This window comes from Salmo salar, chromosome ssa11 (genome assembly GCF_905237065.1).
Source record: "Salmo salar chromosome ssa11, Ssal_v3.1, whole genome shotgun sequence".
Classification (NCBI taxonomy): domain Eukaryota; kingdom Metazoa; phylum Chordata; class Actinopteri; order Salmoniformes; family Salmonidae; genus Salmo; species Salmo salar.
Genome location: NC_059452.1, coordinates 8,138,785 through 8,156,801, shown reverse-complemented (window position 1 = coordinate 8,156,801; position 18,017 = coordinate 8,138,785). Strand labels below are relative to the sequence as shown.

Genomic DNA, 18,017 nt, shown 5'->3' with positions numbered 1-18,017 from the left:
TGTGTTTCAGTTTCAATGTATTTTGAAGAGCATCTGGTTATAATTGATTAATGTCATTTGAGGTCTACCCATCCTATACACCATCCATAGGTGACCGTCTGTATTGTACCCAGGCCTGTGTGGCGGTCCAGGTTATTTGACGTACAGCTTACTTTGATATGATGACACTTAGATCAACAATGTCCTTTTTATGCAAATGAAGCAGTGCTGTTTCATCCTTTGCCTTGAACACAAGAAAGGGATGTGCAGTTGATACAAGCTAGACGTCACTTCTCTCTCAATCGTTTAATGTGTTGATGAATGCTGTGATGGAGTTACTATTGTCAAGTGTTTTTACATAATTGTAAGGCAAGAGAAAGAGGTTTTAAGAAATGTTGTGTACAAGCAAATGGTGAATATTTTTATTAAAACACATTTTCACTAAGTGCTCAAAATGCTCTATATTTGAAGAAAAGAAAACTAACACACACACAAACTATTACAAGAAATTCATTCTTCATCTTCCACCATTCCCATGTTCCCCAGCCCTTTTCCTTTCGGCCCGAAGTTCTTGGCGTAGCAAACTGCAAAGACAGAGGGAAGAAACCAACTAAGAAATAATGAAACACCGAAAGAAATAGTACTGAGTTCCTGGTGACTGAGAGTCATTGAGTTTCTAGCAATGGAGGCTCCTCGGAGTAGGAAGGGGAGGACCGTCATCCTCAGTGAATTTCATAAAAAATTAAGATAGTGAAACATTTAAAAAAGTTATCATTTTTAGATATGTTTTGCAATGGTCTGCAGCAGCCTCAACAACACTCTGTAGAGTAGCACTATGGTGTAGCCGTAGGACAGCTAGTTTCCGTCCTCCTCTGGGTACATTGACTTTAATACAAAACCTAGGAAGCTCATGGTCCTCATCCCCTTCTATGCATGATTGTAGCGGGTTTATTAACGTTTGAGTTCTAGTAGATATGTTGACTATGACATTAATATGGTGACAACGATGTCGGCTGTGTGTAGTGGTTAGCGGTTATCATATGAAGATTTTTTTTTTTTACAGTTCACTGATGTGTTGTGCACTAAAGTCCACAAGCGAAGGGAAAAGGTGAGAGGAGGAGAGCTCGTAGACATGTGAAGGAATTACAACGAGCAAAGGGATCATGCTGTTTGTATGTGGCTGCTATGAAAGTGAACTGTGTTTGCATTAGATCAGGGGTGTATTCATTCCACCGATTCTGTTGAAAAATGTTTCTTAAACGGAAGCAAACGGGGATAAACATGCTTGAATTTGTCCAATAGAAACTCGTTTGCAACTTTTGGTCTAATGATTTCACCCTAGATCAGCTAGATGCAGGCAAGAGTGTGCAAGGTGGTATTGAATGTGTCAATGTCTGCCAACTTGATCATTCAAATTTCTCTTGACCTGTGCACCTACGTTGTAAACTTTCATTCATAGGCTAGGTTGTAGCAACCTCATGATGGGTATAGGGAAAATTTGAGCATCATGCAGTAGCCTAAACATATCGATGTTACATTGAGCTGGGTGAATGGAATATGAAGGACAGTCATCCAATATGCAGTAATATAAATAAGGCCATGCTCTCGCTCCCTCATCGTAGCCACTAGATTCTACTGACGCCTGGCTGTATCATTGATCTAATGGAGCTCTGTATGGCAGGCTAGCTGTGTGGTCTTTACAGCACGTAAATGGTGGGAGCTTGTTTGGTCCTGTGTGTATGTACCTTTACAGTAGAGTTCCCCATCCTTGTCTGTCACTGTGGTAGACTCCAGGCTCTTCCCGCACAGCAAACAGCGGAAGCAGGTTTTATGCCAAGGCTTCAACAAGAAGCACATACACCCCATATATCAGAGTTAGGTGATTGTTGTATTGTTGTGGTCTAAAGGGTGCAAGCAAGGCTTATATAGAGGACTTTTACCTTTCCTGCCCCCATGATCTTCTCTGCTGCGTAGACAGCCTTCGAACATCTTTGGCAGCGATCTGAACTTCCAAACCTATGCGCAAACTTACTGGAGTTGGAGTTTGTGGATGTGGGGCGAGGCTTTGAGCTTCATAAAGAGGAAAGAATAAATTACAATAAATATCCAAAGAGACACAAACGAACACCCATATTTACAATTAAAATGTTTCCTTGGTACCATTTCAAAGTCTGGGAAGCTTTTTATGAAAGCTGTATTCGTGTGTCTCTTTGATATTGGAAATATGACTGATGTATGTTTTCATTGATATTTAACTGCAGCAGTGTCTTGGACATCTCCGTGTTTTTAATTAAGTCGCTTATTCAACGTCAGTTATGGCAAGTCCTTAAATTGGTTGTTCAGATGTGAAAGAGAGGGGTAGAGATGGGGAGTCAGAGAGAGTAACGAGAGGGACCTACTCTTGAGATTGCATGTCCAGGTTCTGTCCAGGGGGGTCAGAGCTGAGGGCTCCAGCACCCTGGCCGTACCCGTAGCCTTTTGGCCCATACTTCTTGCCATAGCAGGACTTGCAGTAGATCTCTGACTCATGCGCTGCGACTGTTGTACTGTCCAGTCCTTTCCTGCAGGCCACTGGGGTGAAGAGCAAACCAAACCAACACATTGACTCACTGTCCGTACTTAACCACAGTTAACAGGAGAAAGAATGTTGTGGCCATGACAGCTATGGAGAAACTTTTGTCAGTTTGTCAGGGTGGACCGCAAAATCACTTTAGTATTCTGTTCCTTTATTTTAATACCAAAATATATATTTTCATGCCCGGATACCTATTAAGCAACTATATGAGGCTGTGGATAATGGCGTTATTCATATTACTAGGCCGCAGAAGCCTGTGCCTGGGGTCTAGAAATGGTCCCACCCAAGTAAATTAACACACCCCTTCCAGCTGTCCCTGGTCAGGGTCTATTTCTGAAGACTACGGTCTGGAGGGGTTGTGTAGGACCAGTGGTGCAAAGTACTTAAGTAAAAATACTTTAAAGTACTACTTCAGTCGTTTTTTTCGGGTATCTGTACTTTACTATTTATAATTTGGACAACTTTTACTTTTACTCTACTACATTCCTAAATGTAGTTGTTACTTCAAACATTTTTCCTTGACACCCAAAAGTACTCGTTACATTTGAATGCTTAGCAGAACAGGAAAATGGTCCAATTCACGCACATCAACAGAACATCCCTGGTCTTCCCTACTGCCTCTGATCTGGAGGACTCACTAAACACACATGATTCATTTGTAAATGATGTTGCAATGTTGGAGTGTGCCTCTGGCTATTATTATTTTTTTTTATTAAATCAAAAAATAAGAAAATGTTGCCGTCTGGTTTGCTTAATACAAGGAATTTGAAAGGATTTATACTTTTAGTAATGACATTTACTTTTGATACTTCTGTATATTTTAAACCAAATACTTTTAGACTTTTACTCAAGTAGAATTTTACTGGGTGACTTTTACTTGAGTCATTTTCTATTAAGGTATCTTTACTTTTACTCGTATGACAATTGGGTACTTTTTCCACCATTGTGTAGGGCAGAGGCTTGTAGTGGACAGACTCTCCCATTTGCCAGCCCCAGCAGATGGAGAAGCAGATCCCTCCTCAATTGCAGATAATTACAAAGGCCTTTTAGTGCTCCCAGTGGTGCTATCTACCTATTGGCAGCCCCCAGTTCAAAGCCCAGCCCCAGCCATTCATGGGTAATTAGGTGAGATTGAAACGCCCTACTTGAGATGGGCATTCTAGGTGGTAATTTTGGGTCCCCTAATAGGGGCTCCACCTCTCCCCTCTGCTGCTGCCGTGATCGCTAAGATACAGCCTGCATAAGCTAAGAGGCTCTCTGTGTAAGAGGAATCTGGATTCAGGGCTCAAATCGTAGGATAAACATCTTAAATACACCACAACACTGATAGACTGGCTGGCTATAATTGCTGTTGCCTATGGAGTGAAGGGTTTTCTGGTTGTTTGGTTGACCAGGCAGAATTAAACAGACAACCTCAAAGCCAAACAAAATAAGAGGATTATTGTTTGTGTTAATGAAGGGTGGGACAGGGCTAGTCTTCTGAACTGCAATAAGATGCTTATCTTCAATGGCCACTGTAGAACTGTAAACAGAAGCCAGCTTGTCCAAATCTTCTCAACTTCTTTGTATTCCTGTGTTTGCTATTATTTAAAATTGCCAATTTGGGTGCAATCAATTAGCTTATAAAATATACATTTCAACATAATGTTTCAGGGATGGCAATATTTCCTGTTTCTAACTACAGAAGCAATTTTAGAACAATAGGAGATGGTAGGTGTCATGGGTTGCTGAAATGACATGGAACGACTCTTTAAGCAGATCCTGGTTTTATGAGTAAGTAATGAGTTTATTACCGGTCTTGGTGTCATCAGTTTGTCTTCTCTGTCAGTCTAGGCCTACATGGCGTGTGACTGAGGATAACTCACTGCAGATGAAGCAGGTCTTGTGGAAGCTCCTCCCGTTGCATTGGATCTCCTCAGCGTGGTACACAGTCTTTTCACAGGCCGCACACTTGGCCCCGCCGCCCCAGTTTGGCATCCTTGTCTCGGGGTGAGAGTCTGCATCGAGAGGGGTGTTAGATGGTTGCAGATTGAATCAGCTCTGGGGTGGCCTCAAGACCATCAGTGTATTTCTGACTTATCATGACATAGTGGTCAATAAATAAACATGCGGGAAGATGTTCTTCCCGCTCTGCTGAGTAGTATTGTAAAGCCCTAAAGCACTAATTTGGTGGACATTTTTTTTTCTCCCAAAATATATATTTTTTATATTATTTTAATACTGACTTATCAGGGGGTGCTGCAGCACCCTCAGCAGCCCTAATTCCCACGGTTATGCATGCATTGCAATAGGTTCAGACTAGATTATATATATTTGTTTTTTTAAATATAAATGTCTACATTTGGATTCTCTTTGATGATACCCATCATAGTATAGTGACAGCGATGTTGTCAAGCCTGTTGTTCTAGCAGAGATAAGGTATCTCAGCCAGTCCTGACTCTCCTCTATTGTCACCCATTCATTTTAGAGGTAGTCCGTCACCTCATAGGGCTGGTATGTGGTGATAAGACTCCAGGAATAGAGCCCATTAGGACCATGGAAGAACACATGCCAGTATCCACCCTGGACCGCTTGGAACAGCTGGGTCACCAACACTTACCTCACATGGAAATTTCCAACATCCAGTGAATCGTGATGGATGAATTCAAATCTTGTTTATGCAATTCAACTTAAGAGATAGCTTGATCAAGTTCAACATCAGTCTGATCCATGGACCAAATATTCTAAAAGTATGGCACTGATTGGACACTGGCCAGTATATGATATCGGTTTTACTGTAAATACTGCCGGTCCCAGTCAATTACATTTCTATTCCACGTTGGATCAAAGTAATTTCATTGAAATGACGTGGAAACAACGTTGATTCAACCAGTGTGCGGTTACATTTATCAATATCAAACATATCAATCACAAATCATAAATATTTGACTACTATACCTGCACAAGTCTGGACGTATCAGTATCAATCTCTTCCCCCCCCCAGTTCAGTCTCAAATCTGAGTGCGACTGCCCCAACACCACCGAGGGGAGTGCTTAAATACAGCCCATCTCACTCTCATCACCCAGAGTTGAATGGTGACGCTCAAATTAAAACATCCTCCTAAAATAACTTCGGGAAAAAACACTTGAGACCTACAGTAGCCCCCCCACCCCACCTCTAACACAGGCCACAGAGACCCCTGGCCCTGAGCTGGGCCCCGGAGATTTCACCATTTGTCCTGGTCTTACACAAGCATGATTGATAGAGATTTCCCGAAACTTCTGGGTGACAGTAGCCAAGCGGAATGAATTGTCTGGCTGATGGTAACTGGAATGGCACATGATTTTAGAGAGGTGTCTACACAGAACGAAATAGATCTAGACGGGTTTGTGTTATTAATTGAAGGCATGTACTGTTGGATATGAAACCACCTTTATCATATTCAGACTCTACTGTAGACTAATGCTATAGGACACCAACATAACGTTGACCATGTATTCATCAACCGAGGGAGACAGTAAAGAATACATGAACAGAGACCGGTTTAAAAATATGTTTATTTACCATTTCATATACAAGGACATCTGAGCTGAATTTAATGCTTAAAGTCCATTCCTTATACATTAAGATCCAATTTCAATTACGTGATTTGCCTAAGGTAGGAAGCCATCGCATACATTCACCCCTTACAGTTGAATCACATACAATTCAGCTTTTTAAGGGTAACAGTTAACATGTACAACGTGCAAAATTGTAATCTTACCAATTTTACACATACAAAAACAGTTCATCTACAATACTTTTCAAAAAGAAAATTCTCTTTCAGTCATTAAAGTCCCACTGTCACATATTAAATGTCATCCTGGTGAACTGAGGTTAAGTTGTTGTTCTTCTCTATGGCACGTTGATGATGTAATGGGACTTCAATACAACTTCTCTTTGAGAAATGTTGAAATACAGCATATTAGATTTTGGCAAACAACCCTTCAAAACCTAAATAAGACAAGACTGTTTCACTATTTAGACACAGAAAGCACCCCTTACCAGTTTAATACCTACTGGTGATCCCTAATCATAAATCCATACATAAACCAGTATCAAAAGTACGCTGTAGTATTATAGTATTACACAGTAATACCTGGCATCATATTGTGTCTCAAAGCCCCAGGGTTAAGAGTATTTACCATGGCTGGTCTCTCCATCAGAGTTATATTTGGAGCTAGCTGTGCTCACCCTGACACGCAGCTGTTTCTGTATGGAGTTTCCACACCACGTTCACATACTTTGTCTTCCCCCTGTAGAAATGGAATAAACCAGGGCTTCCGAAACGCAGTCCCTCGGGACTCCAAATGGTGCACGTTTTGGTTTTTGCCCTAGCACTACACAGCTGATTCAAATGATCAACTAATCGTCAAGCTTTGATAATTGGAATCAGCTGTGTAGTGCAAAAACCAAAACGTGCACCCCTTGGGGTCCTGAGGACCGAGTTTGGGAAACGCTGGAATAACCCATGGACTAGTTTTGGATTAAATCATTTGGAGACATCACATACCCTAAAACTTTTTTTTTTTTTTAAATCACTCAACCTACAAAAAATATGACAGTCAGACCATAGAAAACCATGCAGACACGCACAGACACACACAGGTTGTATAGCAGCATAGTCTTTAGGTATCCTCAGTGGTGACTTCCAGCTTCCTCTGGGGGATGTAAACGGTTTTAGCTCCCGCCGGCGCCGTGTGTCCGTGGCTGGTGGTTACCACGGTAGCCAGCGGGGAGAGGGAGACAGGGGTGTGGAAGAAACTGTGCTGGGCGAGGGCCGTCCCTTTGGGCGTGGTCACCTGAAGAGGAGGAGAAATAGACAACGACAGAGAAGTTAGCAGATGTTTGCAATCATCATCACACCTCGTTTATATAAATCAGTGAGGCTATTTACACAAGCACTGAACCAGCAGCACACCATTATCAATTAGGGAGGGGTTTGACTTTGACTGTTTGTATGTGTGTTAAGCTTTTTGGGGTTTGAGGCTGTGTGTGTATGTATGCTGTGTGTGTGACCCAGTGTTTGTGTAACAGTGTTTGTGTGGATGTATGTATGCATCTCACCTGCTGTAGGCTGATTAGCGTGAGTGGTTGCCCGCCTGGGCCGGTCATCTGGTGTTGGACTGGCACGGGGGACATGGGCTTAACGAAGACCATGCTGCCCCTCTGATGCAGGCCCAGGTGGGGAGGCAGGGGCACGGAGCTGGGGTGCTCTGGGGTTTGGGCAGTACCAGGGCTGCAAGCGGGTACAGAGCCAGGCCCAGGGATGAGGCCCAGGTTCTGCAGGGTAAAGTTGAGGATGGCAGGGCTGGGGCTGTGGAAGCGGTGCCCTGGAGCAGAGAAGGGCGAGGCGGGGGGAGGCCTGTGGAAGGGGAGGCTGGTGGGGGTGAACTCCTGGATCGGGGGTGGTTTAGAGCCTGGGAAGGAGAGGGAAGACATGTTAAAACCTGTTATGGCTTGAATCCCGTTAGCGGGATCGATATGACGACAGCCAGTGAAAGTGCACGGCAGCAAATTCAAAAAAACAAAAATCTCATAATTAAAATTTCTCAAACATACAAGTATTATACACCACTTTAAAGATAAGATTCTCCTTAATCTAACCACAGTGTCCGATTTCAAAAAGGCTTTACGGTGAAAGTAAAACATTAGATTATGTTAGGACATAAACTTCACAAGAAAATCCACACAGCCATTTTCCAAGCAAGGACATGCATCACAAAAACCAAAAGTTCAGCTAAAATATTCACTAACCTTTGATGATCTTCATCAGATGACACTCATAGGACATCATGTTATACAATACATGTATGTTTTGTTCGATAAAGTTCATATATCCAAAAACAGCATTTTACATTGGCGCGTGATGTTCAGAAAATGTATTCCAACAAAAACCGCCGGTGAATATGCACATCAATTTACAAAAATACTCATCATAAACGTTGATAAAATTTACAACAGTTATTGAAAGAATTATAGATACACTACTCCTTGACGCAACAGCTTTGTCAGATTTCAAAATAACTTCACGGAGAAAGCACATTGTTCAATATTCTGAGTACATAGCTCAGCCATCAAAGCAAGCTATACAGCTACCCGCCAAGTTCTGGCATCAACAAAACTGAATTAGTATTACAAATATTCTCTTACTTTTGCTGATCTTCGTCAGAATGCAGTCCGAGGACTCCTACTTCCACAAGAAACGTTTGTTTTGTTCGAAATACTCCATATTTATGTCCAAATACCTCCGTTTTGTTTGTGCGTACAGATCACTGTCCAAAAGGCATAACGCGTGTGCATAAAATAAGAGACAAAAAGTCAAATAGTTCCATTACCGTTCATAGAAACACGTCAAACGATGTTTACAATCAATCCTTAGGGTCTTTTTAAAATAAAACGTAGATAATATTCCAACCGGACAATAGCGTATTCATTACAGAAGAAAAAGAATGAGCAGCGCGCCAGTGTGAATGCGCAGTAAACAACTCACTGCTCCCAGGCAGTCCACTGAAACTGAGCTGCTGTTCTTTGCCCAGTAACAGGAGACGCATGAAAGACGTTTCTGAAGGCTGTTGACAGCCAATGGAAGCCTTTGGAAGTGCAAAATGACCCCACAGACATTGTAGTTTGAATAGACAGTAGATAGAAGAACTACAAAACACTTCCTGGTTGGATTTTTTCAGGTTTTTGCCTGCCATATGAGTTCTGTTATACTCACAGACATCATTCAAACAGTTTTAGAAACGTCAGAGTGTTTTTTTATCCAAATCTAATAATAATATACATCTTAGTTTCTGGGAGTGAGTAGGAGGCAGTTTACTCTGGGCACGTCAGTCATCCAAGCAACTCAATACTGCCACCATCCATAAGAAGTTAATTACAGTCATAAGATACAGATTTCCAATTTAAGTCATCTGATACAGTATGCATTACTCAAGTCCTCAGATTTTTTTTTTTTTTTATTAAAAGACATAGTTCAAGTTTGCGTTAGTGTGTGTACTGACTGCGAATAAATGTTAAAGGTATGTATACCTGCAGTGGGTGTGTGGTAGATGTTGTAGGTGGGTATGGAGGCGTTGCTGCTCTCGGTGTTGTGGATGTCTTTGTAGCTGAAGAGGGACTGCTGGGAGATAGGGATCAGGTAGCCAGTGGGGATCAGAGTCTGGAACACACACACACACAGAGTCATTAACACAGCATTATGGATGTAACGACTCACCGATACGCATCAGTCCCAAATTCAAATGCTTAAGAATAAAAGTGCGTCGGTACGCAGACCGATCCAAATGTAGCATGCATTGCTCAGAAAAATCGATTCAAACGTTATTAATCACTGGTTCAATTGTTGTTTTTTTTGGGGGGGGGGCTCTTTCAACCATCAGAAAACCTCCCTTATCTTTTGTGTTGAACTGCATGTAACTCTGTTGACAGTCATTGATCGACAAGTCATTTTGCATGCCGAACAACTCCAGGCAATATCAGTAGCCTAGTCAAACGTGCTTCACGTGCTGGGTCACTTGCGTGGCACCTTCAGCATTGAAATACTAAAATGGCTTGCATGATATTAAGATTGTGACAACATATGTCATTTGCTAGGTTATTGTTACCTGTGCAATGTTGAAAATAGTGTTTTACTGGAATGATAGTAAGCTACCAGAGACGACTCTCACCTGGCTATACCTGCTGAAAGGGCCTTACAATAGATTTAATTAGGATTATTCAGGTTCACCATCAGCAATACTTTTGGTAGATTTGCTTTAAACAATCAGTATGCCAAACATTAGGAACACCTTCCAAATAGAGTTGCACCTCCCCCATTTTGCCCTCAAAACAGCCTCAATTCGTCAGGGCATGGACTTTCAACAATGTGTCGAAAGCGTTTCACAGGGATGCTGGCCCATGTTGACTCCAATGCATTCTTGATACACACGGGAAACTGTTGAGCTTGAAAAACCCAGCAGCGTTGAAGTTCTTGACACAAATCGTGTGCCTGGCACCTACTACCATACCCCGTTCAAGGACACTTAAATATTTTGTCTTGCCCATTCACTCTCTGAGTGGCACACATACACAATCCATGTCTCAAGGCTTAAAAATCCTTCTTTAAAATCGGTCTCTTCCCGTTCATCTACAGTGATTGAAGTGGATTTAACAAGTGACATTAAGGGATCATAGCTTGCACCTGATCAGTCTGTCATGGAAAGAGCAGGTGTCCTTATTGTTTCACATACTCAGTGTATATGGTCATTTTTTAAAAATGTATATACAGGGTAAGATTGCTATTTTCATAAGGAGGACAGGAATCACTATTTTGCATTCTATTTTTTTTACCTTAAGTAAAGCATATGGATTTGAGTAATGCATACTGTATCAGATGACTTAAATTGGAAATCGGTATCTTATGACTGTAATTAACATGTCTTCCCTCTCCTTCCTAGGCTCTAGACCACCCCTGATCCAGGAGTTCACCCCCACCAGCCTCCCCTTCCACAGGCCTCCCCCTGCCTCGCCCTTCTCTGCCCTGGGGCACCGCTTCCACAGTCCTGCCCAAAGCGAGAGAAGATCACTCTGTAAAAAATGTCCAAACCATTCGATTTTGAGATGGGGGCGAAATACATTCCAAAGTTGTGAAATATATTCAATATATCCCCAACCGTGAAGCACAGGCGTGGCAGCATCATGTTGTGGGGGTGCTTTGATGCAGGAGGGACTGGTGCACATCACAAAATAGATGGCATCATGAGGTCAGGAAAGTTATGTGGATATATTGAAGCAACATCTCAAAACATCAGGAAGTTAAAGCTTGGTCGTAAATGGGTCTTCCAAATGAACAATGACCCCAAGCATACTTGCAAAGTTGTGGTAAAATGGCTTAAGGACAACAATGTCAAAGTATTGGAGTGGCCATCAAAGACCTGGATCAATCCTAGGGCTGGGCGATATGGCAAATAAATTATCCCGATATCTATATATTTTTTCATTTGATAACAATAATTATCATGATATTAATCCAATAATGTTTAAAAGGTGCATATCTGCTTCAAACTGAAGAATGCCTGAACAAACCGTGGTCAGAGCGTTGGGCCAGTAACCGAAAGGTTGCTAGATCGAATCCCTGAGCTGACAAGGTAAAAATCTGTCGTTCTGCCCCTGAAAAAGGCAGTTAACCCATTGTTCCCCGATAGGCCGTCATTGTAAATAAGAAGTTGTTCTTAACTGACTTGCCTAGTTAAATAAAAGGAACTTTAAAAAAAATATATATCTTTTTTTTAATGTGAGCTACACATAAAATTATACTTGAAGGAAAATTGTTCCATGTTTGCGGTCAGGGAGCACGTACCTGGGGTCAATTAAATTGAACCTCTTGAAACCTTCCTTTTTTGACTGTGCTAATTGGTAGCACGTCCTTAGCAATGCAATGCACAATAGCATTTGTGATGTCTTTGTCTTTTCGATGTTTGCTTGTAGGGCATAAACGCTGTCAGTGTTGACTGCGTCGGGCAAAAATCCCTAGATTGGCTGGAGCTTGAGGGGCGTTCATCAATACCATGGTGCAAACTCAAACTTCCTGCATGTTCCAAAGAGTGATTTTGCTTCAGATGTTGAAAAAGGTTTGTCGTATTACCAGACTTCGTAGCCACCTGTCTACGGCACAATTTGTACCGAACATTGCTCTGCTCTTTGTCGTATCGCATCGATTCGTTCTCTAATCAAACCGAATCGCACAGAATCGTTTCAAACTAAAACGTATTGTTCCTGTATCGTTTTGGGGCCCATGTATCTGGATACCTATAAAATCTTCTTGAAAGGGAGAGATGCACATCCGTACACATCATCCAAAGATACTATACACACACAGCATCTAAAGCCAAGTGTTTTCTGTTAATACCAGTATCTGTCCTTTAGCTATGTGTGTGTTGTTTTACTTTGTGTTGTGTGTTTACCTCTGTGTGTAGGTGTTGGGGGGTCAGTGGAACAGCTCTGACCGGCGTGAGCCCTGCCTCGCTGTCTGAGGTCGCGACCTTCTCCTCCTTCTCCAGGAAGGTCTCCAGGTTCTGCTCCAGTGTCTGATTGGCTGCGACGGCCACTGAGCTCCCAGGTGTGTTGACGAACTCGGGGTCCAGGTGGAGGGCTCGGGGCGAGGGACGGTTGGAGAGGAGTCCCCCGCGACGCGCCTTCAGACGAGCCTGGAGGATCTCACACAGCTTAGGAGACGTGTCCTGGAGGAGAGCAGAGAAAGAGAGGTGGGTTAGCTTCATATGACCGTTGCTATTACTATTTATCAGGCTTCTTTATTTGTATGACATTGCCAAAGTTCTCTGCTAGTGACATGTCACCTCATATTCTGGTCAAAGTAGGTACAACTGAGCTGCGTAGAGGCAGAGGTAGCGTGTAAAGAACAGGTCTTACCCTGGTGCTGGGGTCAATCCTCTTGGCCTTGAAGGGGCTTTCCTCAGAGGGTCTCTCTGAACACACACGTTTTAGTGCCGAGGGGCTGCTGGTTGGCAGGTTGTTCGTAGCAGGCGAGTGGCCGTGTACTGTGACATCACTCGGGCTCCGCCCCGTCTTATCCTCAAAGGTCATGGAGCGTACAGCGAGGCTGGTTGGCTGAGGCCTGGTTAGGGGGTGTGGCCTGAAGGAGGAGTGGTGCATGTAGATGGCGTAGGGTCCGCCTCCCTGGAGTTGGGGCAGCAGCACAGGGATGAGGGGTGAACACTGGGCAGGGTGGAAGGACATTGCCCCAGTAGGTTGGGGGGTGAACTGTGCCTGTGGGGTGAGGTGGACAGTGCTGGCACGGGGTTCTGTGGGTGTTAATACTGGCGGCTGGGGAGCTACTGGATTTTTAGCAGCTCTCTGTTCATGATCTGGCACTGCCTCAGTCACAGTAACTGCAGGCTTAGGTGTCCTGTCAACAACCCTGGAACGAGACAACTCATTGTAACATCTGACGGTCTGAGTTGATGTTAACAAGGAAATGTAGGACATTTCTGGTTAATTTAGAAGACTAAAGGATACGATACTGCAATGAGAATCAGGCAGCACTTACTCGTTTGATTGCTGGTCAAGCTGGATCTTACAGATTGCCGCTAGTTGAGCCATTTTGGTGGGAAAGAACTCGCTGCTCGAGGAATCATCTGAAAAGAAAAACAGAAGCTAATCTAGACACCCAACTCTCAGTGAAAACATCTGAATACTACATCTCCCAGACTCTACATCTCCCAGACTCTACTGAGTCTAGATATCTCCCAGGACTTACTCTTGACAGGGCTGGTGGGGGCTGAGTTGATCTTGCGCCGGTCTTCCTGGATGCTCTTGGCCAGTTTGATGAGGGAGGGGTGACGGGTGAAGCTGCGTTTGCTCCCCGGAGAGGAGAAGAGATTTTTGGCACAGTTGTCAACGGAGGTACGAGACTCAAGTGTCCTCTTGGCAGTGGCTGTAGTGGCAGTGGTCTCTATGTTTGAATTGAAACACAAGACAAGATTTAGTCTGGTGAACTGGGAGAGGCAGGTTGGACACCATTACAGGTTAAATGGTAACATAGGTTCTGACTTAAAGCTCATATAAACCACTAAGTTGTATAGCAAAGGTTCAGCATAGCTTCAATGGCACAGGGTACTTCTATATCATGTAGAAATCGAGGACATGTGATGCCTGTAAAAAGCCTTGTGATAGTGTCATTATGTATGGTAACCCCTTCAAGTGAAGTATTATTGGGAAGATGGTGTGTTCTGATAAGTACTTACCCTTCACACTGGGGAAGTCCTCAGGGCCGGTCCATTCAAAGGCTGGCTTCCTGCCTCTTTCCTCTGTCACGTGGACCTTCTCGATCAGCTTCAGGCTCCGCAGCACGTTGGCTATATCATACAGCCTGCGGACCTTAGCTGCAAACACGCACACACATTCAAACATTAGACTCATCGTCACCAGATAAAGACCGTACGGTCTTCGGTGTGCAGAATCGTACTTATTGCGCCAACTACACACTCAACTTTTATGATACAGCTTGTGTATCCTAGCTAGAAATGTGCTGAAAGAACACAGGATGTGCCAGAGACATGAAGGACTGCTTTGCCCATATGGACTCAACACTCACTCTTGAACTTGCTCTTGTCCTGATCAACCACCTGGTCCTCTCCAATGAGGATCCTGGCAGCAACCTCCAAACTGACCACCCGAGGTGTGGACACCAGGAACAACATGACAAACTTCTGGCTCATCACCCTCAGAGACTTGTCCTTCCTGCTGTTCACTGAGGCTGGAGAGAACACAGGGGAATAGTAGCGTGTTTATTACATTGCCAAGACCATGGTCACTCAGTTCAGCCCACTAAAATAAGAAATATCTACAGTGAAAACTGTTTTTCTACAAAAGCCTGGCAGTACAGGATCAATCAATCAATTGCATGCTACATATTACGAACGATTGAATTAATAGCTCTTAATCAAATGAGGTTTGTCCTGGCCTCTCACCTGCTTTAAACTCCACCCCAGGAAGCTCCACGAAGAACATCTCCTTCTGGCCCTGTTCTCCTCCCTCCCCTGCCTCCTCGTTCTCCTTCTCCTCGCCGTCCGAGTCAAACTCCTTTTCCAGGCTGCGCTGGCGGATCTGCTGCATCTGTTGCCCGTAGCGGTGCTCCTCGCCCACCTGCCGCAACTTGGCCAGGGTCTGTGGCAGGTTAGCGCGCCCGTGCCACGTGTAGCGATTCTTGGCTAGCCGGCTGACAATGTGCAGGCTCTCCAGCACATTCATGATGTCATAGATGCGCCTGCGCTCCACATCTGTTCGGACAGAGAAGAGAGAATGCGAGTTGAATAAACAGGAGTAAAGTGGTCTTGTTCGTATACGGCCTGTTTAGTTTGTAACTGCTTATTTATAGCATCAGCATATAAGGCCTAAGCTTAGGGAATACATGCTGTATTTATCGCATTCTTCAAAAAACTAAATTTGAAAATTGAAGGGTAATATAGCTTGACTATTCTGAGAATAAATGAAATGGGAATAAAGACAGTGGAGAGAGAGAAGTAAAACAGGACGTACTAAGCTCTGTGGCAACATCATCCAGACTGATGTCGTTGTTGAGTGCAGGGTTGGGGTAGTCGGGGTAGCGGGCAAGGAACTTGTGACAGAGCAAACCCAGACTCTTCTCTTTTCTGCTGATCTGTTTCTCCCCTTCCTCTCCAAGCTCAGGGTCCTATGGGTGAAAAGGAAATAGATCAAACAGGCAATCAATACATTTCTAAGGTCTTAGCTGCAGACTCATTCATGTGTGTAAGTGGGTATGTATTATTTTACCATGGCATCCCCTCCTTCAGGGTCCATACACAGCTCTTTCTCTCTGTTCCTGATCTCAGGGCTGGCAGCGCTGATCAACATTTTCAAATTGGAGGTTGGAGTCCAAGGCTCACCAGCCCCAGTTTCCTTTCCTTTAGTTGGGGTTGTAAGGGGTCCCATGTTGGATTGAATCTCTGTTAGCATAGTACTTTGGGTAGATACTTTCCTTGGTGTTGTTGTCAGTGCTTGTGGCTCTGCAAAGACATTACCCTGTTGGACAAAGCCATTAAATAGCAGAGTATTTAAGGATGTCATGGTTACAGTTAGTTATGTAACAGTCAGTCAAATGCCCTTGAACATACCTTAAACAGAATCTGCTATACAGCATATGAACTACTATATAAAACACTAAGATAGTAACCTGGATTTTAAAAAATCAACAGAAACATGCAAGTTTGTTAGCAATTACTAACCTTGTGGTTATAGGTGGTGGTTTGTGTTTTATGGCTCAGATTCTCTGACTCGGGTAAAGTGCTCGACATTTTCCACCTAAATTTCAATCAAACACAGGATGTAAAGACTGATATTTGCCTACAAAAAAAGCAGTGTCTAGCTAGTTAGACCAATAACAGTTAACATTAGCAAGCTGATCAATGTATTTGATTCACTTAAATCTAAAGTTACACAAAATGCTCTAGGGTTAGTTCCCGTTTCTTAACCGCATTAATATTTATTCGGCGTTAACATACTATTGATATAGCTAGCAGCTACGCTTCTAATTCAATCACATTTACCAAATAATACCGTGCCTCTTGGTTGATTACCTATACGAATGTTAAAAATCGAATCAAAATATCACAGTTAATGCTTGGCGGTAAATGACATACACTCTATCGAATGAGCAAGCGAAATGGCTTCAACGATACGCCTATTTTGCGGCGAGTAACCAATAAGAATGAAGCGGGAAATGACCTCAAGGAAATTCAGACCGTCCCGCGCAGGTAAATGTTTTTTTAAATCTTGGCGCGGAAGGTCCAGACACATTCCAATGACACAACCCGGAACATTGAAATGTGAAACGCATGGATAACTTGTGATATTTGACATAACTTATAGTGCACGAAAGCAAGTCCGCATGAATAAATGTGTCATTTTTTGTTGTTGTTAGAAGTTAATAAAAAAGACTGGCAAAACAAAATTGTATCGCTTTCCAACTAGTTTGTTAGCCAGCTAATGAGCTATTGCGCGCGCGGGTTAATGTCACCGCCGCACGGGTTTCTAACCAACTGGCTCGTTAGCTATTGCTACGTCTTCCAAAAACAACTACTTTTTTTGTTGTTGCTAGTTACAAGTCACAAATACGCGCCTTAATGTACATGAGAGCCCATGCAATGTGGATAGCAATAGCTAGCTGACCAGCAAGCCACGTACAGTAAGGCGCGGGTTAACTCTATGACTCCCAACAAATGGTGTAAAGTACAGTAGTTAGCTAGTTAAAGGTGGTGAATAAGATCCGACTGACAATCAGTCCCATAAAGGGAAATGATGACCACAAATATATGTAGTTACTTACCCTATAGCACAGGTTACATTTGTGCACCTCTCAAACTCTTGTTTGCATCCCCTTGAAAAGTCAAGCAGCTAAAGGCATCGGTGATAAAAGTGTGCTGGCTGACAAAACAATCCTAATATCTGGAAACATTTAGAAATGTTGTAAATGTCCCCATGCAATTTCGGGGAACCAGGCGGTCAGCTAATTCACACTAAAGGTATAAAATGGGAGACAAAATGACTTTTGTCCTGTAGTTATACCCAAGTGAGTAAAATCCGTTTATTTCAGGACCATTTCATTTGTCCCGCCTAGTTTGACGGTTTCAGCACTTTCGTCACCGGATAGAGCCAACCACCTCCGTGTGCAACTACTCCCACGACTTGTACATAAACGCTACATGGATATCTCGCCAGAAAAAAACTCAATTACATTTTGTGCAATAGTTTTGCAAACGTTAAATGTGGCTACGTCTATTTCAACAGCTTCCCGTAGTTTATTTTTCTCTCATTTTGGCGAAGAAGAAAAAAAACGAATGTTACAGCATTACAGCAGAGGTGGCTGTTGGAAGGATCTATTTTGCAGGATAGGATCATTATAATAGCTGGAATGTTTTCTAG

General features: G+C 43.1%; 2 protein-coding genes across 3 annotated transcripts; both read right to left on the bottom strand.

The window, feature by feature from the left end:
• Positions 1–272: 272 nt before the first annotated feature.
• Positions 273–5,567, bottom strand: csrp3 (cysteine and glycine-rich protein 3 (cardiac LIM protein)). The gene is given in 6 exon segments (NM_001141485.1): positions 273–563; positions 1,725–1,818; positions 1,920–2,049; positions 2,379–2,550; positions 4,420–4,551; positions 5,492–5,567. Coding segments are annotated over 5 exon segments (582 nt in total). The 5' UTR covers positions 4,532–4,551; positions 5,492–5,567; the 3' UTR covers positions 273–489.
• A 506-nt stretch (positions 5,568–6,073) lies between these two features.
• LOC106561922 (transcription factor E2F8) lies at positions 6,074–17,736 on the bottom strand. 2 transcript variants are annotated; one of them, XM_014126318.2, is made up of 14 exons: positions 17,422–17,736; positions 16,322–16,397; positions 15,870–16,118; positions 15,615–15,768; positions 15,047–15,355; positions 14,671–14,832; positions 14,321–14,458; positions 13,834–14,028; positions 13,624–13,711; positions 12,987–13,494; positions 12,521–12,796; positions 9,609–9,738; positions 7,641–7,993; positions 6,074–7,375 (listed from the first exon to the last, which is right to left on the bottom strand). In XM_014126318.2, exons 2-14 carry the CDS (start codon positions 16,388–16,390, stop codon positions 7,202–7,204), a joined length of 2,805 nt encoding a protein of 934 aa, XP_013981793.1. In that variant the 5' UTR covers positions 16,391–16,397; positions 17,422–17,736; the 3' UTR covers positions 6,074–7,201. The 2 variants fall into 2 exon arrangements, with proteins under 2 accessions (XP_013981793.1, XP_013981795.1); XM_014126320.2 differs by lacking the exon at positions 17,422–17,736 and adding an exon at positions 16,643–16,739.
• Positions 17,737–18,017: the final 281 nt, after the last annotated feature.

Excerpts from the sequence above, each read along its gene's own strand:
- LOC106561922 (XM_014126318.2), bottom strand. The coding sequence starts at position 16,390 with ATGTCGAGCACTTTACCCGAGTCAGAGAATCTGAGCCATAAAACACAA. Across the intron at positions 15,769-15,869 it reads CTGAAGGAGGGGATGCCATG|GACCCTGAGCTTGGAGAGGA; the intron begins GTAAAATAATAC and ends TTTCACCCATAG. Across the intron at positions 13,712-13,833 it reads CCCCACCAGCCCTGTCAAGA|ATGATTCCTCGAGCAGCGAG; the intron begins GTAAGTCCTGGG and ends TTTTCTTTTCAG.